At 46.0% G+C, this 25285-nt stretch overlaps 2 protein-coding genes across 2 annotated transcripts; both read left to right on the forward strand.

Annotated features, from left to right (window-relative positions):
* Nucleotides 1–2693: 2693 nt before the first annotated feature.
* Nucleotides 2694–9475, forward strand: LOC102570511 (PHD finger protein 7). Its single transcript, XM_006273161.4, has 4 exons — nt 2694–2742; nt 7185–7276; nt 8463–8564; nt 9344–9475. Exons 1-4 carry the CDS (start codon nt 2700–2702, stop codon nt 9473–9475), a joined length of 369 nt encoding a protein of 122 aa, XP_006273223.3. The 5' UTR covers nt 2694–2699.
* A 1486-nt stretch (nt 9476–10961) lies between these two features.
* LOC132244017 (PHD finger protein 7-like) lies at nt 10962–24547 on the forward strand. Its single transcript, XM_059714900.1, has 4 exons — nt 10962–11059; nt 16384–16500; nt 18832–18965; nt 23901–24547. Exons 1-4 carry the CDS (start codon nt 11028–11030, stop codon nt 23984–23986), a joined length of 369 nt encoding a protein of 122 aa, XP_059570883.1. The 5' UTR covers nt 10962–11027; the 3' UTR covers nt 23987–24547.
* The last annotated feature ends 738 nt before the right edge of the window (nt 24548–25285 follow it).

The following is a 25285-nucleotide window of genomic DNA, read 5'->3' on the forward strand; positions in this document are numbered from 1 at the left end:
ATCACCAAAGGCATCCCATTGGAGGAACTTCCTTCTAAGCCAGTTACCCATTCAGCTGATCTCTCCAAAAAGACATCTCAGGTACCATTTTAGCTATGTCTTTCTCTGCAGTGAGAGAGACAGAGGCTAGATGGGTGATCCCATAGATGCCTAAATAACTGTCCTGGTCTCTATCTAAATGAATCTTTAGACAGGTCTCTTTACTGATTACTCTCCAGATAGAGAGATACAATAATACTAGTAACTCTCATTATAAAACCCATGTGACTACATTCCACGAGCATAATTGAGCTACACTGGGTGCATCTCCATGTGTGCATTTACTGCGCAGTAACTGAAATTACTGCACAATATGGGCGCGCATCTACACATGCACGCCTGTACTGCACAGTCAATATGGTGACTTATGCTGACTAGAGCATAAATTTAATACCTGCATGATGCAGGTATCAAATTTTCACCCAATTAGGTACTGTGCAGTAATATGTGTAGATGCCTTACTGAGCAGTAACACTATGTGACTGCCTCAAGACTAACTTTAGTCTCAATTCAGAACACACACAGCGTTAATGAGTTTTAACACCTGCACATATAGACACTGGCCTATTCCCAGTTACTCACAGTAACTTACTGCAGAGTAAATTGTAGCTGGTGTAAATGCACATGTAGACATACCCATTATGTGGTATTTGCTGTGGGGGAATGAGTCCCATTTAGCTTGGCTTTATTGGTGTATTTTAAAAATGGATTTCTCCTACTGAAAAATAAAAAATTGTTTGGTGAGAAGTGTCTGTGACTACGTAACTTACTGGTAAGTGTATATAATATGGAATGTACTGTCTCCACCTTCTCCCCTGTTATGGGTAGATCCTACTGAAAGGAGGCAGTGTAGCCATGCCTGATCTTAGGCTAATTTATGCTAAGTGAAGGCTGCAGACTGGCTAATAATACCACTTCATAAGTTATTTTATATGTTTTAAAGTGGCATCTACAAGTTAACTGTGAGTACAGTATTCATTGTGTTGGACATTGTACAAACACAGTAACATAGAGCTCGAAACAGACAAAGGGTGGAAGGGGAAACGAGATACAGAGAAAGGAAGGCCTAATCCTCAAAGCTCCTCAGGGACCTAATTCTCACTGAAACCACTGGGAGTTGGTACCTACATACCTTTGAGGAGCTGGACCAATGTACCTTGCCCAAGGTGACATACACAAACCAGGAGGAAACCCACATCTTTTGAATAACGTTCTACAGGCACTCCATCTTATTTTTAGCTGCTAGCTACTGGGATTTAAGAGGAAGGCTTACCTGAGGTCAGTTTGTTAGGTCATGCTTAGTGACATGAGCTGTTCTGAAACAGCACTTGCTGTGTTCCTAATGCCAGTAAGGTTCAAAGGAAGATTCTTCGTTAGTTCATTCCAGCATCTCCAAACATGAAATATGTGCTGAAACTCATATGTAATTTACTGTGCTTTGTTTTTCCCTATCAAAGAATAAGAACAATGTTCTCCACATATATAATGCCCCTATCAAAGTGACTTCTGGGCTGGCTGGCAAAGTAGAGTGACATAGAGAAACATAAAGAATAATGGGCACGTCTACATGTCACTGTACGGCGATGTTGCTATGGCACTGTGCTTTAGCACTTCCTTTTGGAAGTCCTAAAGCATGGTGCAGTACAGGTGGTTACTGTGCCATGTGCATGGCACATGGTTAGATTTCACTGCTACGTCATCGTAGCGGCGTGCTATAATTGGGGAGTGTGCTGCTATGGCGACATAGCCGACAATTATGTATAGACCCACGTGATTGCTACATCACTGTAGGATGACATGTAGATGTGCCCAATGTGTTAGCGTTTAGCATAATCTTAAAAAAAAAAAAAAGTTAACTTTCATTAGTTCACACGTTGTTTCCTTGTTAGAAGAAGAATAGGATTCTTATTTAGATTATTTTTTGCATAAAATCCCTTGGATATTCATTACAGTGGATAAACGTATCTCTCTTAGTCTCCATCTACCCAGTGGCTATGCCTATGGATGAAATTCTGCTTTCATTGATGTTAAGGGGAAACTCTCACTGGCTCCAAAAGAGCTGTGCTATACGTTGGCATGTGACCTAGTGTGATATAATTGGTTTCTTATACCTCCATGTCAACAGCACATAGGTTACCACATCTCACACAGAGACTCATTTATCTCTTATTTTGTTTTGCTAGATACAGCCAACGGGCTTAAGAGCAACAGTATACAAGACCCAACTTTGTCATGAGCTCTTCTGTCCAGTTGGGTTGATCTCATAAAGAAGCTGAAGTCCTCAAATGATTGTGCTGAGCATCCCTACACTAACAACCAGAAGGGGTATGTGTTAGGCAGAGATGCACAATGGAAAAGAGAAGGTCCAACTACCATGAAATAAGGTTAGAACCTCATCTGGTGCAATTCAGTGGCCTGTGTCCTCCACTGGTGCAAACTGGTGGAGCCCAGATGAATCCAGCAGGTCAGATCCTCATCTGATACAAAACAGTGTAGCTCCATCAAATTCAGTAAATCAATGTCTGTCTGCACCAGATGAAGATCCAGCCACATGGTGGGATGATTCATTCTGAGATGCAGATTTCACAAGACGAAGGGGGGGTCTCAGCACAAGACATGACTCACAAAGACTCTCTTCCTCTTTGCTTAGAAAACTTGTGATGGCAGGACAGAATCCCAGTGAGACTCCACCCCCATCTCTAGGTGAGGCACGGCAAATATGCCATTTGGAACGAAACACTTCATAGAGTGTGACAACAATATGTTCTGTGGGGATATTTGGGCTTTGAGTGTTAGCGGATTGATGCTGCAAGGATAATTAACCTCTCAAACAAAGTAGGGTTCTCTTGGACTCTTGTAAATCCCAGCATTAGAAGACTTACTGAAAAAAAGCAATAATTGCTTGTTCCCTTAGGCGTAGGAGGAAAATAGACTCAGTTTTCCTTTCTGCGCTGTCTCCTTCACATGGACATATCTTAAAAATTGACATGGATCCTCTTGACAGCTGCTTATTCTCCTTCCCTGGTTGATGGAGTGATAGGAGCAAGAAGCTTTCTTTTCATAAGGTGTTTGTTGTGGGAGACTCCCTCCTGAGGGGGACTGAGGAGCCAATCTGCCACCCCGACCCCTTAGCCCAGCAAGTCTGCTGCTTCCCAGGGGCCCGCATCCGGGACATTACGGAGAGGATCCCAAAGCTCCTTAAACCCACAGACCACTATCCCATGCTCCTTATTCATGTGGGCACCAATGACACTGCTCGGAGCACTCCCAGCCAGGTCATGAGGCGCTACAGGGATTTGGGAGCAGGGCTAAAGGGTCTGGGGGCACAGGTGGTGTTCTCGTCGATCCTCCCAGTCTCAGGCTATGGGCTGAGAAGGGACAGAAGGATCTATGTGGTCAACCAAAGACTGCAGCGCTGGTGTCGTCAGGAAGGCTTTGGCTTTCGTGACCACAGCCCGCTCTTTGGCGAGAGAGGCAGCGAGCTGCTGGGAAGAGATGGCCTCCACCTCTCTCCCCTAGGGAGGAGGCTCTTCTCAGCCAGACTGGCTGACCTACTCCACCGGGCTTTAAACTAAGCCCGTTGGGGGCCAGGGGGACTACCGCCACTGCTGGCCCGCTGAGCAATCCTTGCAAATCCAGCAGATCACGGCACTTCAGGGAGCCCACCCCTGCCCCAGCCCTGGTAAAATCTGTGGGCAAGGAAGGAGCCCCCCAGGGGGCACTTGCTTGCCTGTACACAAATGCCAGGAGCTTGGGGAATAAACAGGAGGAGCTCATCCTCCTGCTCAGTGCAAACAATTACGATGTCATAGGGATAACGGAGACCTGGTGGGACTCCACCCATGACTGGACCACGGGGATAGATGGCTATACCCTGTACAGGAGGGATCGTGTAGAGAAAAGGGGCGGGGGTGTAGCTCTCTATGTTAAGGAAAGCTACGCACCCCTGCAAGCTGATATTGGCGACCAGGGTGGACGGCTGGAGACCCTCTGGGTTAAAATCCGTGGGGAACACGGCACAGGGGACACAATGGTGGGAGTCTATTACAGACCTCCCACCCAAAGTCCTGATATTGACCAGGAGTTTGCCCAGGAACTGGCTGAGGCAGCTTGCTCCAGGACCATGGTTGTCATGGGTGACTTCAATTACCCGGACATCTCGTGGGAGGATCGCTCAGCAAAATCTGAGCGGTCGCAAAGCTTCCTCTCGTGCGTGGATGACCTCTACCTGACTCAAGAAGTCTATGGGCCAACGAGAGGCAAAGCGCTGCTCAACCTGGTACTGGCTACTGGGGATGACCTAGTCAGCGACCTAGTGATCGATGGGAAGCTGGGTGACAGCGACCACGAGCTGATCACCTTCACCATCCGCCAAAAAGCTGGCAAGTCGGTCAGCAACACGCAAGTCCTTGACTTCAGGAAAGCTGACTTTGACAAGCTCAGGAGGCTTGTCAGTGAGGCCCTAAGGGACTGTGACCACAGGGAGAGGGGAGTTCAAGAAGAGCGGTTGCTCCTCAAGGGAGCGATCCTCAATGCACAAACTAAGTCTATTCCATCTCAGAGGAAAGGCAGCAAGAGGGCACAGCAGCCCCCCTGGCTCTCCAGGGACCTAGCAGACCTCCTGAGGCTAAAAAGAAAGGCCTACAAAGGTTGGGAGTCACCTCCAAGGAGGATTATTCTGCACTGGTCCGGTCCTGTAGGGAGCAGACCAGGAAAGCCAAGGCTGCAACTGAACTCCAGCTAGCTTTGAGCATCAAGGACAATAAAAAGTCCTTTTTCAGATATGTGGGGAACCAGAGGAAAAGCAGGGGCAACGTTGGACCCCTGCTGAACCAGATGGGGCAACTGACAACTGACGCCCAGGAAAAAGCCAACCTATTAAATAGGTACTTTGCGTCAGTCTTTCATCAGCCCCATGGGACGCCCATGCCCGCTACAGGGCCGGGAAGTCTGGGTGAGGGTGATCCCCTGCCCTCCATTAATGCTGACTTTGTGAAGGAACATCTTGAGAAGCTGGATACCTTCAAGTCAGCCGGCCCTGACAATCTTCACCCCAGGGTACTCAAGGAGCTGGCGAGCATCATAGCCCAGCCTCTAGCACGGATCTTTGAAAACTCTTGGCGCTCTGGTGTAGTGCCCGAAGACTGGAAGAAGGCCAACGTGGTGCCTATCTTCAAGAAAGGGAGGAAAGTGGATCCGGCTAACTATAGGCCCATCAGCCTGACTTCTATCCCGGGGAAGATCTTAGAAAAGTTTATTAAAGAGGCCATCCTAAGTGGACTGGCCGACGTCAACATCTAAAAGGATAGCCAGCACAGGTTTGTTGCGGGTAGGTCTTGCTTGACCAATCTCATTTCCTTCTACGACCAGGTGACCTATCACCTGGACAAGGGAGAAGAGATTGATGTCATATATCTTGACTTCAAAAAAGCCTTCGATCTGGTGTCCCATGATCGACTCTTGGAGAAACTGGTCAATTGTCGCCTTGGGTCCTCCATGATCCACTGGCTGGAAAATTGGCTCCGGGGTCAGACCCAGAGGGTAGTAATTGATGGAAGTCACTCATCGTGGTGTCCTGTGACCAGTGGGGTCCCCCAAGGCTCTGTCCTTGGACCCATACTGTTCAACATCTTCATTAATGATGTGGACACTGGAGTCCGAAGTGGACTGGCCAAGTTCGCCGATGACACCAAACTTTGGGGCAAAGCATCCACACCAGAAGACAGGCGGGTTATCCAGGCTGACCTGGACAGGCTCAGCAAGTGGGCAGATGAGAATCTGATGGTGTTTAACGCCGATAAATGCAAGGTTCTCCACCTTGGGAATTAAAACCCACAGCATCCTTATAGGCTCGGCAGTGCTATGTTGGCTAGTACTATGGAAGAAAGAGACTTGGGGGTCATCATTGACCACAAGATGAACATGAGCCTGCAATGCGATGCGGCGGCTAGTAAAGTGACCAAAACGCTGGCTTGCATCCATAGATGCTTCTCAAGCAAATCCCGGGACGTCATTCTCCCCCTGTACTTGGCCTTAGTGAGGCCGCAGCTGGAGTACTGTGTCCAGTTTTGGGCTCCACAATTCAAAAAGGACGTGGAGAAGCTTGAGAGAGTCCAGAGAAGAGCCACGCGCATGATCAGAGGTCAGGGAAGCAGACCCTACGATGACAGGCTGAGAGCCCTGGGGCTCTTTAGCCTGAAAAAGCGCAGGCTCAGGGGTGATCTGATGGCCACCTACAAGTTTATCAGGGGTGACCACCAGTATCTGGGAGAACGTTTGTTCACCAGAGCCCCCCCAAGGGACGATGAGGTCAAATGGTCACAAACTACTACAAGATCGTTTCAGGCTGGACATAAGGAAGAATTTCTTTACTGTCCGAGCCCCCAAGGTCTGGAACAGCCTGCCACCGGAGGTTGTTCAAGCGCCTTCATTGAACACCTTCAAGATGAAACTGGATGCTTATCTTGCTGGGATCCTATGACCCCAGCTGACTTCCTGCCCTTTGGGCAGGGGGCTGGACTCGATGATCTTCTGAGGTCCCTTCCAGCCCTAATGTCTATGAAATCTATGAAAATTTTCCTTGATGGACTCGGTGTTTCACTGTGCCCGAGGGAAGGAGAGGGGGGAATGACTAAATGTTTGCACTAGGACTTATTGAAAATGTTTACTAAATGAATTTTTGAGTGTTTTTGCCAAGTTACCATTTCAGTGAAAGCCCAGGTTAGACCTGAGTAACAGACCCCATCAGGGAAGCACCAGGACCTACCTCTGACTGCTGGACTTGTCTCCAGCTTTATCTAGAGGTCTTCTCTAAGACTTAAAAATTTGCATTTTTGCTTATTTCAATACTATTCTTTCCAACCCATAACGTTTAACACCACCACATGTCCAGCTTGGACTGGCAATGTGACCACTGTATTTGAAATGCTATCCATTCAGTTCCTTTATCAGTCAGGGAACTTCACTGTTACACAGGTCCTTCCCAACCTGGAGCCTGAATATAGTCACTCTAGCTCTCCAGTTGTCTTAAGATATTGTCCTAGAACAGCCAGGGCTATAAGCTCCATCTCCATTGTAATGTTATTTTTCCCCATGCGAGAAAGTGTGGCTTTGAACTCTCAGTCCAATCTTTTTGTTCCTTGCAGTGTGTGTTCTGTGCCTTCAGGATGATAATGATGTGGATAGACTTGGGGAGAAGCTGAAAAAAGGCAGTTTCTGTGTCCATCATTATTGTCTAGTAAGTGAGACATTTTGGAGTTAGTTTTCTTGTCTGGGGATGTCATTGGTTAATGCAAACGCATCGAGTTCCCCCATAGAATTCAGAGGCCCATCACCCTTTAGAAGGTGTCTTTAAGCCTGAAAGTCATTAAGATCCTTTGGGACCTGTTTCTTGCTACTAGGTGACCCTGGCCATGGAAAGCATACATTCAAGTATGAAGATTATGTCATACTTTGGCATATATCTGGAGGAGGAACTTCCAGACTGAGACAGAAATCTGTTCAGGAAATTCAGAGATAAATTTACTCAAGCATTACCCTGCCTCAGTCACCCCGCTCATTCTCTGATACTACACAGCACACCTCAGAATGCACCCTGCAACCATCAACCATCTCAGAAAGATGCCAGGGATGCAGAACCTCTAGCAGCCAGAAAAATCATAGGCATATAGGACTGGTAGAAACCTCCAAGGCCATCTAGCCCAATTGCATGTACAAATGCAGGATGTTTATTCTTAAACCATCCCAGACAAAAATCTCCAGTGAAGGAGAGTCCACAAATTCCTTGTAGCTGCACGGGCATGATGAGCATTTGTGTGCAGTGTTCCCTGTGTGATTTACCTAAGGGGCAAGTGCACAAGGAGCTGGAGGCAATCATGCACTCACTTATGTGTGTGTTGGTTAGGAGTGGGTAAGAGGAAGTGAGCTTTAGTTTACAAAAGATTATGCTATATATATATATATATAGAAGTCAGAATAGATTTACACTTTATAGATTAACTAAAATGTATAGATAGACAAACAGACAGACACATACATGCACACATGCATACACACATTTGGTTAGTCTACATGTATAATTCCTGTTCAGCCTAACAAGCTGTTTGGACCGCCCCTGCCCTGCAACCCTCTTTAGCTGCTTAGCATTCCGAGGTTTCAATGTTTGTGTTCCCCTGGGGCTCCCACTATTCCCTCTCCATCCCCTGTAGCGAACAGGGTTGAGGCTCCCTGTTACACCCCCCCTCCCCCCAAATGTTGCTGACTCCTGGGATAGATAGTTGAAAGGAAACACAACAAAGGATATAGAATGGGCTTTTACCCTTATTTTGTTGTGTGAAGAATACAGATCCTAACTCAATGCATGTCAAAGAGCAGGGTGAAGGCAGTCACAGGTTGACTGATGTGTTCTTTCTCACATATTTTAGATCTTTGCCAATAAACTCAAGAGAAAGGGCAAGAAACGGCAAGGCTTTCATGGCCACCTCTTTGCTGACATAAGGAAGGAAGTAGAACGTGCTGCTAAGCAGGTGAGGTTGAAAACTTCATCTTGGTGACCATTAGAACAAGGATCATCTTCTAAAATGAGCTGATTTCCCATCTTATCAGAGGACTTGATTCTGATTTCCTTTAGATCAGGAATAACCCCACTAAGGTCAGTGAGATCAGAATCAGCCCCATCCATAAAAAAGATGAGATGATTTAGAGCTTCTAACAATCCAAAAATTCTTTCTTCATGAAACCTGTTTATAGGGGTCTAATCAGTGCATTCAAGAGCAATAAGGCCCTTGAAATGCTGCCTGTGGATTTTACCTTTTTGGGGAGGGTGTGCTGCAATCCTTGTTTATATTGAACAAGTTCATAGTTCCATAGTTGGTAGGGGGCTGAAAGGGACCTTACATATCGTCAGGTCCAGCCCTCTTTCTCTTGGGCAGGAAAGACTACTGGGCTCAGATGACCCCAGCAAGATGGGCATCAAGACGCTTTTTGAAGATCGCCAGGGTGGGTGACTATACTGCCTCTGGGGGGATCCTGTTCCAAACCCTCGGCCCTCAACTTGTAAAGAAGTTTTTTCTTATGTCTAGTCTGAAGCGATCTTCAATCAGTTTGTGCCCATTATTTCTTGTCCTCCCCTGGGGGGCCTTCGTGAACAGATGCTCCCCCAGGCCCTGATGTATGCCCTTGATATGCTTATAGGCTGCCACCAAGTCCCCTCTGAGTCTTCTTTTCTCCACAGTCCCAAGTCTTTCAGCCTCTCCTTGTATGACCTGGTCTCTAGGCCTCTAATCATGCGTGTGACAATTTGCAGGTCTGTTGTGTGTGTGGTGAATATGGAGCAGCCACCAGTTGTGGAGACATAGGAAACTGCCAGAGGACTTTTCATTTCCCCTGTGGCCAAAAGCATGGCTTCATATCACAGTACTTTGACCCCTACAGGTAAGTGCTACCAGGAGTATGTCTACACACGCACACAAACACACATGCAGATTATATGTAGAACTTGTAGATCTTATCTCAGTTTTTCCTTTCATTTATATTTGAATGGAGAGTGCAGGGGTAATTTATTATGACTAGTTGATGCATTTAATATTTAGACTGTAATGATTTGCTCCTTCCCAGAGCATTCTGTTATCAGCATGGACCAACTCAAAACCTCCCATCAGGAAAGGAAGTAATGGGGGAAGCTAGCTGTGTGATCTGCTTTTCCTCCCTTGAGACTTATGCATCCTATGATGTTCTTCAGGCCCCATGCTGTTACCGCTGGCTCCACAGAGCCTGCGTACAGGTGAGTATAACTTTGAGAAATTTGGGTAGTGCCAACAATGGTTGTTTCGGGGAAACATCTTTGGCAGTTGCACTACCCATACAACACCATGTTTGTTGAGGGTGTTAGCGGAGAGACTGCTTGGATTACCTACCTAGCAGTCATGTTGCCAAGTCCTGCTTAGAGAGCTGTCTGTAAGGTAGTTGAAAATTTTCTGCTGAAAGAGGGTTTTGACAGTTTTGTTTTTAATATAATACATTTAGGTGGCAAGTGTCTGCTCTCCAGAGAAATGTTTGAGTTTTCACTGAATATCACATGCAAAACAATTTCCAGTTGGATTTCTACCTTCCTGGATTTGTCATAGCTGCTTTGGGGCTGTGTGTGTGAGGGATCAGATTAGATGCTCTTGTGAACCTTTGGTTGTCTTCAAATGCAAAGGACTCATCTCAATTCTGAGACTCCTCTCCCAATCCTGTGGTCTATACAACTCAAGGGACCTTTAATTTATTCTCATCTTTGTCATTGGAGGAGTTCAGACACACTCACACTCATATCATCCTTGGCAAGGATTCCTTGCTGTATTAGTCAGTTTAACTTTTTTAAAAGTTTTTTCTGTTAATTAGTACCATTGGTGTCTCCATCTGGGACCTGCAAACACATAGAGACAAAGCCCCAGATTAATTTAAGAACAAAGCAAAACACAGAGCAGGTCAACATCATTTTTATCAAAACTTTTGATGGATACAAAAACATTTGGAAAAAACCCTGTTTTCATGAAACCCCTCAGAAAATAATTCAAAACAAGTGTGATACAATCAAATTAAAAAAAAATCAATTTGTATTTAATTTTTGTCACATGGATAAATATTTTCAAGCAGCTCTAGCAAAATGGAATAACTGAGGCTTTTTTTTCCTATGCTGTGAGCTCAAGAATGTACAGGCCTAATTTTAATTCTAGAAATTGCAGTTTCCTATGTAGTTTACTCATTTGTGGCCTTGCAAAATAAAAATCAGATGTTTAACATTTGCATGTGCCAAAGGGCTAACCACTTTGCTTAACCTGGACTCATCCCTTCAGTTCTTTGCTTTAGGCTTTATTTTCTCCTATGGCAAAACCAGACCTCTTGCAATCTAATTCACACTCATTTTTCAGAAATACGCCTTCAGTGCTGGATTGTTCTGCTTCAAATGTCCCTTTTGTAACAATCAGGACACATTCCCTGATGAAATGAAGAGGATGGGGATCAATATTCCTAGGAGGTAGGTCTCACTGCCTTGTGACTGCTGATAAAAGTGAGTAGACAAAAAAACCCCCACAGAACAAGCAAGCCAGTTAGCAAACAGAGCACACACCAACTGCCGATGTTTCCTCAGCCTGACAAAGGGTTCTTAAATCCAAAAGCTTGCTAAGAAAATTGTTACCAACTATTTAAGTTGGTCTGATAAAAGATATCAGATTCATCTTGTCATCTTTAAAGTCTCTTTTAAAGAAAGGCACTAGGCAAAGTGCCAGGAGCTACATTGGTTCCGAGCTAATCAGGACTTCACTGACTCACCACGAGCCCAGTTTTGCAGCCCAGAGGCAAATGAGCAGGAATAAAGATTGCAAGAGGACACTCCATATGAATCAACAGAAACCCAAGATAAAATGACTCATGCCTTTTAGAGACCCAGGCTCTACCAGATACTTGGATCTGTGCCGAAACCTGAGGATAAAGGTCTTTGGGGTGACAAGGCATTGCCAAGGCAATTTCTGTTTCCAATTAGTATGCAAACACCGATTACACGTGGGTCACAAGATAAATGCAGAGATTTTAGATCTCAGGGACACAGAGGAACAGACTTCCACTTTCAGCTTCCTCTGTACAAAAATTAAGTTTATTTTCTACCTATGGAGAGGTTTTACCATTTTTAACTTTCCTTGAGCCTGAAGGGTGTGTGTGCCTGAAAGCTTGCAGAAAAATATTTTTTTTTGTGTGATTTCTTAGTTGGTCTAATAAAAGGTATCACCTCTGAGCCAAGAGTTCTGGAGTTTTGCATTCTTTTTGTCCCAGACCAACACAGCTACCAAATACATCCCTGAGTTGTCAAACAGGAAGCCATAGTATCAAAAGCACTCTGAGATGTTGTGGTCTTTCTGAATTCTTTGCAACAGACAAATTATTATTTTCCTGTAGTCAAAAAAAGAGTGAAAGGGGAACTTCAGCCTAAAAAAACAGTTGAGAGCCACTGTGATAACTGATAAGTTGTCTGAAGCAGCAGCTTCTCTTCCCTTTATAAAGTGGTTGCCAGGTAAATTTGTCCATAGCATGAGTGAGCAAGGGAAAGAAAAGAAAAGTTTTCCCCAGTGAGTCAGTCTGCATTACCGAGATGCAACTTTGCTGGAGTTTCCCTATTATTCTTTGTTCTCCAATACAGTTGATGGAAGAGAAGATTATTTGGCCAGAAGGCACTAATGCACCTGGCACACAGTACTCCTTAGTCAGTTATATTCTTGCTCTCACCACTCCTTCCAGTTAAGAATAATGTATCTTGTTCCAGGGGTTTAGGTTGTAGCTGTGTTGGTTTAAGGATATAGGTAGACAAGGTTCCTTGGGTGAATTTGATATCTTTTATTAGACCAACCTAAATGGTTGGAGAATAGTTATTAAGCAAGCTTTCGGGTTCAAAAACCCTTCGTCAGGCTAAGGAAGCTGCAGCAGTTGCTGCGTGCTCTTCCTGGATGGAATGACAAGTAAAGAAACCAGGGGCTGGGCTGGGCTGGGCTGGGCTGGGGAGTCAGGTGCCAGGCAGATTGTAATGTATCAAAAATCCAATGTCTATGTTTAGTCCCTGATCTCTAGTATCCAGCAGGTTGATGAAATGGAGCTCATAGGCTCGTCTCTGGGAAGTGTTGTGTAAGTTTCCCTTGAGGATCAGGACTGAGAGATTGGGGAGAGAGTGGCCCTCCTGTGAGAAATGTGCCCCACCGGTAATTGGGTGTTTCTGTCTTTGATGGATTTCCGGTGTGCGTTCATTCTGGTGCGCAGTTGTTGTCTGGTCTCTCCTACATATTTTCCATCAGGGCATTTGGTGCATTGGATGAGGTATATTACATTCCCGGAGGTGCAACTGTAAAATCCAGGGATGCTGATGGCTCTGTTGTGGGGTGTAGTAATAGTGGGGGTGGTGGAGATGTGGGGGCAGGTTTTGCATCTCTTGTCATGGCACGGTCTGGATCCTTTTGGTGTGTTCTGGGCTTGAGGAAGTTTGCTTCTGGTGATGAGGTTGGCGAGGTTCGGTGCTTGTCTGAAGGCTAGGATGGGTGGCTCTGGGAAGATCTTTTTAAGAATAGGGTCTTTTTCTAATATGGGTTGCAATTTTTTGAGGATTTTCCATACAGGTTCAAGGGATGGGTGATAGGTCATAACCAGCGGTGTGCGATTTGTGGGTGTTTTTCTTCTGTACTGCAGCAGTTCTTCACGTGGTATCCGGGTGGCTCTTTCAAACGTGCAATCTACCTCTCTGGAGGAGTGTCCTTGCTGGGTGAAAGCCTTTTTAAGATTGGTGAGGTGGCAATCCCGGGTGTTCTCTTCAGTACAGATGTGGTGGTATCTGAGGGCTTGGCTGTATATCACAGCTTTTTGGGTGTGTTTCGGGTGATTGCTGGTTCTGTTGGTCTGTGGGTTTCTTGTATACTGTGGTCTGTATTTTACCCTTCTGGATACTGATCATCGTGTCTAAAAAGGAGATGTTGGTGCTGGAGTATTCTAAAGAAAGTTGGATGGAGGGATGGTGACTGTTGAATTTCTGGTGGAACTCAATCAGAGATTGCAGGTTTTCAGTCCAAATGATGATGATGTCATCGATATATCGTAAGTACAGCAAGGGTTTGATGGTGCAGTTCTTGAGGAAGTCTTCTTCCAGGTGTCTCATAAAAAGGTTGGCATACTGTGGGGCCATTTTAGTGCCCATAGCTGTTCCCATCATCTGGAGGAAGTGTTGATTATTAAAAGTGAAATTGTTGTGTGTGAGGATGAAGTGTATAAGCTCAGTGATATCTTTGGGTCTGTATTCTGGGTTGTAATCGTGTTCCTGTAGATATGTAAGGCAGGCATGGATGCCATCCTGGTGTGGGATGTTGGTGTATAGGCTGGTAACGTCCATGGTGGCTAGGAGTGTGTTGCTGGGAAGGTGGTCTATGTTTTTAAGTTTCCGTAGCAAATCTGTGGTGTCTTGGACAAAACTTGCTCTGTGGGTGACAAGCAGTTTTAGGATGGATTCAACAAAACCTGATATTTCCTCAGTTAGGGTCCCGTGGTTGGATATGATAGGTCTGCCAGGGTTCCCTTGTTTGTGGATTTTAGGGAGCATGTAAAAAGTCCCTGGGTTAGGTAGCAGGGGGATCAAGGTCTGTAGTTTTTCTTGTAATCTTGGTGGAAATGATTTGATGGTATTGTTGAGTTTTTTGGTGAAAAGGGGAGTCGGATCTTCTTGTAGTTCTTTGTAGTAGGTGGTATCAGAGAGCTGTCTGTTGGCTTCCTTTATGTAGTCTTCACGGTTTAGGATGACTGTGGCTCCTCCTTTATCTGCTGGTTTTATTACTATTTGGTGGTTAGATCTTAGAGATTCTGTGGCCTTTTTCTCTGGTAGAGAGAGGTTGTTGTGGTGGCGCGTGTTGCTGATTATTTCATTGGTCATTCTTTCCCTGAAGCAGTCAATGTAGCGGTCCAGGTTAGGGTTTCGTCCACTGCAAGGTGTCCAATCTGATTTTTTTTGGGTTTTTTGGCATTGATCTTTTCTTGAATGATGTCAGAGGATGAGTTGTTGTTGGGAGTGGGTTCAGTTTGGTCGTGGAAATATTCTTTGAGGCGCAGGCGTCAGAAGAATTCTTCTAGTTCTCCACATTGAAGTATTTTATTAGGGTATTTTTCTGGACAGAAATTTAGGCCTTTAGAAAGGACAGATTTTTCAGTTTTGGTAAGCGTGTGTGTGGAGAGATTGATAATATTTGTGGGTTGGTTGCTGCTTGCAGTTTCATCAAGTCTGAGGTTGGAAGGCCGTAAGGTGTTGGTGTTGTTCCTCTGATGGTTGTTTTGTGGCTGGGGAGCTTGTTCTTGGAGTAATTTGTCCCATTTCTTCTTTTTATGTAGGATGAATGCTGTAGAAAGTTTTTCGTAGTCTCTTTGTATCCGCTGTATATTGTCAGGGAACATGCATGGATTTCTATCTTTTAAGTTGTTGTAGTGTATGACGATTTCCTTCCTGAGTTGGTCTCTTTTGGAGTAGAGTAGGTGAAGTAGATGATTTCTAATTTTCTCTGAAGTTCTTCTGCATAGCTGTGCAGCATATTTGGAGTTGTGTGTACTAGTCAGGGGATTGTAGATGTTTAGTCCTCGGGGAATGAAGTTGTGTTTCTTGCAAAGGCTTAGAAAATATATGTCGCTGTTGAGTCTGGCTTCTTTCTTTTTCATGTTGTACAGTTTCCATTTCAGACGGCTGAATTCGATATCTTCCATGTTGCAGGGGTTTAGGTTGTAGCCGTGTTGGTCTAAGGATATAGGCAGACAAGGTTCCTTGGGTGAATTTGATATCTTTTATTAGACCAACCCAAATGGTCGGAGAATAGTTATTAAGCAAGCTTTCGGGTTCAAAAACCCTTCGTCAGGCTAAGGAAGCTGCAGCAGTTGGGGTGTGCTCTTCCTGGAGGGAATGACAAGTAAAGAAGCCAGGGGCTGGGCAGGGCTGGGGAGTGAGTTGCACAGACATTGGATTTTTGATACATTACAATCTGCCTGGCACCTGACTGCCCAGCCCAGCCCAGCCCCTGGCTTCTTTACTTGTCATTCCATCCAGGAAGAGCACACCCCAACTGCTGCAGCTTCCTTAGCCTGACGAAGGGTTTTTGAACCCGAAAGCTTGCTTAATAACTATTCTCCAACCATTTAGGTTGGTCTAATAAAAGATATCAAAGTCACCCAAGGAACCTTGTCTGCATGTATCTTGTTCTTAATTAGATTTTACCATAATAGCCCCATCTGCCAACGCTTAACGAAGTGTGTCATTTTGACTTCAGTGGGGATGGCCTGTGGGTATAAAGTTACTCACGTGCATCTGTCTTCAGGCTCATTTCCTTACAGAGCAACAATAGTGTAGGTGTTTTCGCCTTGACTGAATCAGCTCAGATGCCTGAGCTTTATTGTTTAATATAATCATCACAGCTCCTGGCTTTTATCTGATTGATGTATAATCTCTAAAATCTGTTACCGGCCTCTATCCTCTGATCTCTACTAGAGACAAGGAGGAGATTTCTCTCAGGGCATCATTATCCCACATCTATCTACTGTAAGTAGATGGGGCTGGTCCTCATCCCTTCCTCAGAATCAACTTGTGCTCCAAGATTGGATCCAAGACATTAGGTCTGATTCAGCACAGTAATTCCTGTGGTCTGCATTCCTGCTAATATGCATTTGGGTGTATCTGCAGCTCTCTTCTGGCAATCTATTTGCTATATCAGAATTAGGCCTGGCAGTTTAAGAGGCTTGAGCTGTAGAGGAAGCATCTGGAGTTATTTATGACTGTTCTGTACCAACCTGCTCCTTCAGAAAGCCATCATGGGAGACTGAGCCAAATGCCTTCAGTGACTTGTGTCTCCAGGAGCCCAGCTGCAATGTGGAGATTTGCCAGTGCCCAGATGGAAGAGATCATTTCAGGGTCAGAAGGTAAAGCAGTTCATGTGCCTCATTATATCAGGTGTATTGAAAGGCATGGGGCAGATTCTCAGATGGTGGAAACTGCAGGCATCCATTTGCTTGTTTTCAATTTATTGGCCCATTTTTGTGACAATATGAAGCTGTTACCTATATTTTATGGATATTTTAATTTTTTTTTTGCTTTAAAGAAAATATTTTTTTCTCAGATTCTTTTTTCTGCCAGTAAAAAACTCCACTGGCTGCCATTGGTGGTATGTCTAGTATACAACATTGCCATCCATAAACTCTGTGTCTTGTATACGGTATTGCCATCTATAAACTCTATTTGTTTTTTAGCCAATGATGGAATTGGCTGAAAAAATGTCAGGATATTTTAAAAATAATATTTTGGCAGTTGTTTTTTTCTTGTGATATTAGAGAACTGGGCTTTGCATCTGTAAATATTTTCTACCCATCATGTGTTGGCACTGGATTTATGACTTGGATACCTTGTTCCAGGGGGACCCAAATCCCTCAGACTGACTACAACTTCTCCACTCAATAACAGGCAAATTTTATTGATACACAGTGATAGCAGATAAGAGTAATGCAGGCAAAGCAAACAAAATATGCCCCCCCCCCCCCCCCGATTCTCTATCTACCAGTCCCGGGGTTGTCACAGAGGCAAGGTGCATCTGCCAGTATGTGAGCTTCACCATGTGGCTCACCATGGTGTCTGCAAACTTCTTTTAATTTAATGAAGGCTGAGGTTTTGACATCTTCACATGACTCCAAGAGCTGGGGCTTTTACACAGAAAGCCAAACAATGATACGGTCCCCCAAACTGGCAACATTGCTTTCTTTCTTTTCTCTTCATCTTTGGGATCCACGGAGCTACCTTAAGTGATACATGGGGGCTGCTGAAGAAGGGTTAGTTCACTTACTGCCACCAGTGTCACACTGTAACTTCTGGGCATGCCATGGTAAACGATATTAGAGAAGGGCAGTGATAGCAGTGAGTTCCTTCAGCTAATTGCTGCACCCACATTTGCAGCAGAAAGTTTACATTTCAGCAATATATCTGCGAAGGTGGGCAGACAAGCTAGCCACAGTGCCTGCAAACTGTTTCCTTGCCAGCCCAGGGCCCCCCAGCTCTGTGAGTCCCCAGGCAGCTGCCTCTCTGGTCTCCTAGAATGGATTTTTTTCATGATGTTTCTCCCTGTCAAGTTTTTAACTGTTCATGCTCAATCAAGATGATTTCCCCACAAATATATATATATGGATAGATATAGATCTCTCTCTCTCTCTATATATATATATATTTATATACATATTCCCCATTTCTAAACAGTTACATGTACCTCTTAACTCTCACTGGCCACGTCTACGCAAGATGCTAACTGCACAGTAGGGCTGTGCGAAACGGCACCATTCCATTTCGCCTTGAGCTTTGACGGTTCAACGGAACAGTGTTTTGTCTCGAATTTCATTTTGAGTCAAAACAGCTGCTTCGTTTCGTTCCATCAAAACAGAAAGGCTGTTTTGAGGCTGTTTTGAGTTTCGCTGGGGATGGTGAGTCAGACCAGCTGGCCTGACTTCCCATTCCCCAGTGCTAGATCGCGCTGGGGGTGGAAGGCAGCCCAGCTGGGCTGCTTTATCAACCCCATGCTAGATCACCGGGGTGGGAGGCAGTTCAGCTGGGCTGTTTCCTGATCCCCTGTGTTAGATCACACCGGGGGCGGGAGGCAGCCCAGGTAGGCTGCTTCCCCATCCCCTGCGCTAGATCGCACCCAGCTGAGCTGCCTGCCAATCCCGACAATCTATTGTGGGGGATGGAAAGCAGCCCAGCTGGACTGCCTTCCACCCCTGGCATGATCTAACGTGGGGAACCAAGTTGGGCTGCCTCGCTACCCCCCTACTGGAACTTGCGCTGGGGATGGGAGGTCAGTCCAGCTGGACTGACTTCCCATCCCCAGCCTATGGTCAAAAAGTTTTGACTCTCAAACTGTCTTGATTAGCCTCATTTTGTTTTGAGGCTATTTCGAGGGCTTTTGTTTTGTTTCGATTTTGCTGTTTTGACCTCAAAATTGGTCAAAACAGTGTCGAAATGTAACAGCTAGCAAAATTTTGCACAGCCCTACTGCCCAGTAGTCAACTGTGCAGTCAGCATCTTGTGTAGATATGGCCACTTAATGCTTGTTTTAAGACCTCAAATGGGTCTTAAAGGATGAGCCACCCTTAGGTTGGCCTTCAGCATAAGAGATCATTTCATTTGGGTGGAGTTTTTGAATTTCATGTGCAATAGATGTCAGGGTATCATGGAGGACCTGTGGCTTCACTGAAATCTGTTTTCCTTCCCAGCAAATGGGCTTTGGTCCTGTGTGAAGAATGTGGAGTAAAAGGAACCCACCGTCTCTGTTCATCATTAAATGAGGAATCCCCGTGGCTTTGCCAGGAATGCATGGAAACTCTCTGCAGGCAAATTGAGGCTGCCAGTAAGTAATAGGGATGGGCAGAACTGAGGCAGGTTATATAGGCTCATGTTAGCCTATTACCATTTTAGCTGGCTGAATTTGGTAGGTTTGAAAATGACCGTGGTTGCCTAGAAAGACTGAGAAAAAGTTCATGTGCGGGAAGCAGAGAATTCATTATGCCCTTCCAAATTACAGGTCATTTAAAAATTACTTGGCTTTGATATTTTGACATTTGTCTATGCTTCGTGTAGTATGTTCCTGTTTGCATCAGTGAATAACTCCATGCTTGGAAAACTAAATTGGCTCTTTATTAAAACAACTATTTACCATTTGCTCCTATTGCAACTACCATTCCAGCCACATGCAGACCAACCATCTTCCCTAAACTCTCCCTTCCTGCAACCTGTGCTCCTCTCTTCAACTTTCATGCAGGTGGCTATAGTCCGATATTCCTTGGTCTGTGTGCAACCCAATGAAGGGAAAGAAGCTTCAGTGTCACAGACTTTTCCTTAGGGGGACCTGTATTCATTCCCTGCTCTGCTCATGGTGAATGTAGTCTTTCTGGACTTTAGGAAGGCCTTCAACACTGTCTCTCACCCCATTCTCATAAAAAAATTAGGTGACTGTGGTGTCGATGCCTACACGGTCAAATGGGTTGCAAATTGGCTGGAGGGCCGCACCCAGAGAGTGGTGGTGGACAGGTCATTTTCAACCTGGAGGGATGTGGGCAGTGGGGTTCCCCAGGACTCAGTCCTCGGGCCTGCACTGTTCAACATCTTCATCAGCGACTTGGACGAGGGGGTGAAAAGCACCTTGTTCAAATTCGTGGATGACACTAAGATGTGAGGAGAAGCTAGAGGACAGGGACAGGCTGCAACTAGATCTGGACAGGTTACAGGGGTGGGTGGATGAGAAGAGGATGGGTTTCTATACTGACAAGTGCAAGGTGCTGAACCTGGGGAGGAAGAACCAGCAGCACACCTACAGGCTGGGGAACTCCCTTCTCATCAGCACAGAGGCAGAAAGGATCTTGGAGTCATTATTGACTCCAAGATGAACATGGGATGCCAACGTGAGGATGCGGTCAGGAAAGCTAACCATACCTTGTCGTGCATCCACAGACGCATCTCAAGCAGGTACAAGGAGGTGATCCTCCCCTTTTATGCAACATTGGTCAGGCTGCAGTTGGAGTACTGCATCCAGTTCTGGGCGCCGCACTTCAGGCGGGATGTGGACAGCATGGAGAGGGTTCAGAGAAGGGCCACTCGCATGATCAGGGGGCAGCAGGGCAGGCCCTACGAGGAGAGGCTACGGGACCTGAACTTGTTCAGCCTCCACAAGAGAAGGCTGAGAAGGGATCTGGTGGCTGTCTATAAACTGGCCAAGGAGGACCAGCAGGCAATGAGAGAATCCCTGTTCCCCCAAGCACTCCTGGGAGTAACAAGGAATAACAGCCACAAGTTGACTGAGACTAGATTCAGGCTAGATATCAGGAGGCGCTACTTCACAGTCATGTCGGCTAGGATCTGGAACCAACTTCCAATGGAAGTGGTGCTCATTCCTACCCTGGGGGTCATCAAAAGGAGGCTAGATGAACACCTCGCCGGGGTCATTTTACCCCAGAATTCTTTCCTGCCCATGGCAGGGGGTTGGACTTGATGATCTGCTCGGGTCTCTTCTGACCCTACCTACTATGAAACTGGTAGGCTTCCAAATTGTTTTAAAATTGTAAATATATCAATAAAACATTGTTCAACTGATTTAATCTCTCTCTTTATAATATATGCATGTCTAGTGGTCTTTTGTTTTACTTTTGGAAGAACATGGATTTGAGGATATGTTAAAGAGTGATTTTAGGATTTCTTTATCAGGGATTTTGCAGTTTTTAAGTAGGCAACACCAGAATTCCTGCTAGTGAGCCAAGTGGTAGGACCTAGGCAAAGAAGCCTGCTCAGAGCTGGCACCCAGGACCCAACTGGAGGTGTCTGACCTCCTGGCCACATGGGACCAGGAGGACATGCTTTGACAGTTCAAAGCAGGCCACCACCCTGAGAACACCTTTCAAGTGATAGCTGCCCAGATGGCCAGGTGGTGGCACACATGGCAGTAGTGCAGCACAAAGGGCAACTGGGTTGCCACAGCTCACTGGCAGCCAGCCCAGAGGTGCAGATGCCTCTACTGGCCATACAGTTCCCATCCAGGTCTGGCAGGCGTGCAGCCTTGGGGCTACATGCTGTTGCAGGTGACAGCAGGTCACAGCCAGGCAACAGCATCCGCTGCCAGACCTCTGCAGTGGGTAGAGGATGCAGGGAACTCTCAGAGCTGCTTCAGCAGTCCAGCTGGCACAAGGGGTAGTGTCCCCAGGTACCAGTTGGCTGGGCCCCAGAAGCTCCTGAGAGTGAGTAGCCCTGAGCTACTTGCCAGGGCAGCTTTTTATACTGGTAGGGCCAGCACAGGTGTCCCCAGCCTCTAGCTTCCCCTGGCAGATCCGGGAGGGGCCAGGCAGAGTTATTTTGCCCCAAGTGGCACAATTTGCTCTACACCAAAATACACGTCTGGGCACGTGCACTGGGCCAAAAAGCCCCAGCTCAAATTTGCACTGCTTCTATGGGAGCTGCTGCAAGCTCACATGCCTGCATGTGTGGACGTGCCCCCTGAAATTAAGCTACGTGGAACTGAGGTAGAATATTGGATCCAAAATAAAGGTATTTTCTTCATTATGTGTGTTATGGCTTTTCATTGCTACTTGGCTATTTGACTATTCCATTTGACTATTTCTTTCTCCAGAAGCCTAAAGATGAAACATCCATCATGATAGCTAATCTACTTGTATTACATAGCCTATGGTTAAATATTATTCCATCCTCAGGATTTGAACAGATTTTTCTATGGGTTCTTCTTTAAATGCTGTAATGAGGCCTTGTGCTTGAAGTTAAGCGTGTGCTTAAGTGCTCAGCTAGGACAAGGCTAAAGTAGTTCTACATCATCTTTAGATCACTGATTTGTTTTCCATGTTTTCAGTTGTTCTTTCAAGTTATGGGCTTCCTTTATGATTCCTTTTCTCCTGATCATGAACCCACTGCAATGGCACTTTCACATTCCTCAGAAAGTAAATGGAAAGGCAAGACTTGATCAGAAACTATTGATCTTGCTCCTTTAAGGAGCAGGACCATACTAATAGAAGAAAAGATGTGGAGTGCCATTCTCTCCCCAGATAGCAAGCATGCCTTCAGTGCAGTTTGGATTGCTACTGTTGCTCGCTTGTCCAGAAAGTGGCAGACTACTCTGCATTAAACACATCGGCCTTAGATGTGTCTGCCTAAGAAGCTTAATACAATACATTTCCTTAGATCAGGCATAGCAAACTCATTCAGATCCGTGGTCTGGATCTGGACCATGGGGCTCCTTCCAGAACCATGTCTGGTGATGCGGTTGCCTGAGGTGCTATGTCAGCTAAGGGAGCTGTGAGGATTAATGCCACCATTGTTTGTCCTGCTGCTGCTGCTGAATTTGGTACCCAGGAATTCAAGTGCCCAGGAATACCCAACAGTTCAGCAACTGGGTGAGTGGCGGCAGCATTAACCTCATGGCTCTCTAACCCACTGTGTCTGCTCAAGCATCCATGGGGGTTAATATCACTATTGCTCACCTGACTGCAATATTCTCAGCCCCTCCAGCCTTCCTGCAGCTTTGCAGACTGGATCTAGTCTGTGGGGCATGTGTTTTACACCCCTGCCTTAGACAGAGAATGCTTCATGTGTAATATTGCAGAAGCCCCTCACATGCCCTCTGATCAGTTAAATAAAGAACTGATCAGAGAGTAGTGGAGAGTAGATTTCATAGTTTCATAGTTTGTAGGGTTGGAAGGGACCTGAGTAGATCATAAAGTCCAACCCCCTGCCATGGCAGGAAAGAGTACTGGGGTCAAACGACCCAGGCGAGGAGTTCATCCAGCCTCCTCTTAAAGACCCCCAGGGTAGGAACCAGCACCACTTCTCTTGGAAGCTGGTTCCAGATCCTAGCCGCCCTGACAGTGAAGTAGCGCCTCCTGATGTCTAGCTTGAATCTACCTTCTGCCAGCTTGTGACCATTATTTCTTGTCACTCCTGGTAGTGCTGGGGGGAACAGGGACTCCCCCAATGCCCGCTGGTCCCCCCTGTCTCCCCTAGATCCCCCCTCGGCCTTCTCTTGTGGAGGCTGAACAGGTTCAGGTCCCTTAGCCTCTCCTTGTAGGGCCTGCCCTGCTACCCCCTGATCATGCGAGTGGCCCTCCTCTGGACCCTCTCCATGCTGTCCACATCCCTCCTGAAGTGCGGCACCCAGAACTGGATGCAGTACTCCAACTGCAGCCTGACCAGTGTCGCATAGAGGGGGAGGATCACCTCCTTGGACCTGCTTGAGATGCATCTGTGGATGCATGACAAGGTACGGTTGGCCTTCCTGACTGCGTCCCCACACTGTCGGCCCATGTTCATATTGGCCTCAATAATGACTCCAAGATCGTTTTCTGCCTCTGCACTGACAAGAAGGGAGTTCTCCAGCCTGTAGGGCTGCTGCTGGTTCTTCCTCTCCAGGTGCAGCACCCTGCACTTGCCAGTGTTGAAACACATCCTGATTTAGGTTAGACATCAGGAAGAAATTTTTTACAATAAGGGTGGCCAGAGTCTGGAATGGGCTTCCAAGAGGGGTGGTGCTATCACCTAACTTGGAGGTCTTCAAGAGGAGGCTTGACAATCACCTGGCTGGGGTCGTCTGACTTTGGTCCTCTTTCCTGCCAGGGGCAGGGAGTCAGACATGATGATCCATTGGGTCCCTTCCGACTCTATAATCTATGAAATCTATGATAAGATTCTGCAAGCTGCCTCAAATAGCCATCATGATTTATTATTTACATTCTGATAATGCTTGGGGCCCCAGTCATGGGATGAGATCTTATTGTGCTTCTTCTCATTTCAGCCCCAAGTGACCAGGTGGACGTGGGAATGGCCTCCACCAGCGAAGCCTGCAGGCATGCACTGAAGAGGACATTGCCTCCAGAGTGAAACAGGAAAAGTAGCAACAACAATGCCAGGGCTGCCACAAGGAGACTGGGACCCTAGGAGGCTCCAGAGATTTCCACAAAACTGGCTGGTCCCTTCATCTCAGATGGATTTAGACATGACATTTGCTGAGGAATCCTCCAAGCATGTAGTGATGTGGGCTTTGTTGCTAAAAGGAAGGTTGGGATGTGGCTTCAGTTATGAGGGAAGAATGAAAGCTCCCTTGTCACAATAAAAGACAACTGGTCACACTATACTTCCCCACTTCCAGAAGAAGAGACTGTTCAATGGGCACTCACAAACCAAAGGTCTTCCACGCTACATTGAGAGCCCAGTATTACAGCCAGGACTTTTGATACTATGACTATTATTCTCACAATCTTTCCTGTAGAACATTTTCTAATACAATATCATAAATGAAGCTGGACTTTAGCAGGTCACACCTTGAGAAATACATTAGCTTTGTGTCATTGCTTGCTCACTTTGGGTAAGCCTGGCAGTGGGCCAGCCAAGTCAAATTGATGCTCGAACCTGGGAGAACCCAAGGGTGTGCCTGTCCTCAACTGGAAGGGATAGATGAGGTAGGCAACAGTGTTGTGAGAGGGACACCTGTGACTTAAGCTTGGGTCCCTCTTTCATCTATAGAGTCAGCTCCACACCAATGCTTCTAAGTTACAGTTTATTAAATTATAATATATATACTATCCTTAACCAGTATATAAAGGTAAATATCTCGGTAGGTATCACCCAACAAATAAAGGAAAACTTCTGGTAAGTATTTCCAGTGATATCATTCAACAACACTACAGGTATACAGATAAATATTTACAAATGGTAAGCTAGGAACCACCTCCTGGGACTGCTTGTCCCAATGAGCAGCCCACTTTGGGGATGGCCTTCTCAACCCTGCGCCCTACAGAGGCCTGGTGCAACTGGTGAGTCCTCAGGATGTCCGTGCGAGGGGGCGGATACTCAGATGGGTGGACCAGGTAAATTAGGGTCAACAGGTAGTTCACAGGGAACCCAGAGGAACCATTGGCAGAGTACAACCAGGTAGAAAAAGGGAAGGGGGGGGAGGGGGCAAGGTGTGAGCAAGCAGCACACCAACGAGGAACCAATTATATAAAACTAAATCAATCCCATCACATATAGTACAACATATCCACAATCATGATAACAGTCTTACAAAATATAAGGCACAGCTTTACAGAAGATAAGGCGCCTCTCCCCCTGGATTTCAGTTAGCAAGGGGTACCTCCCCTCCTAGGGGTCTAGCTGGGAGGGGACCTTTCACCCGGGGCT

This window comes from Alligator mississippiensis, chromosome 11 (genome assembly GCF_030867095.1).
Source record: "Alligator mississippiensis isolate rAllMis1 chromosome 11, rAllMis1, whole genome shotgun sequence".
Lineage (NCBI taxonomy): Eukaryota > Metazoa > Chordata > Crocodylia > Alligatoridae > Alligator > Alligator mississippiensis.

Bases quoted from the DNA above. Each gene is read 5' to 3' on its own strand.
- LOC102570511 (XM_006273161.4), top strand. From the start codon at position 2,700: ATGGCAGGACAGAATCCCAGTGAGACTCCACCCCCATCTCTAG. The intron at 2,743-7,184 runs GTGAGGCACGGC...TGTTCCTTGCAG, and splicing joins GACTCCACCCCCATCTCTAG to TGTGTGTTCTGTGCCTTCAG. The intron at 8,565-9,343 runs GTGAGGTTGAAA...GACAATTTGCAG, and splicing joins TAGAACGTGCTGCTAAGCAG to GTCTGTTGTGTGTGTGGTGA.
- LOC132244017 (XM_059714900.1), top strand. From the start codon at position 11,028: ATGAAGAGGATGGGGATCAATATTCCTAGGAG. The intron at 16,501-18,831 runs GTAAAGCAGTTC...TTTCCTTCCCAG, and splicing joins GATCATTTCAGGGTCAGAAG to CAAATGGGCTTTGGTCCTGT. The intron at 18,966-23,900 runs GTAAGTAATAGG...TTCTCATTTCAG, and splicing joins CAGGCAAATTGAGGCTGCCA to CCCCAAGTGACCAGGTGGAC.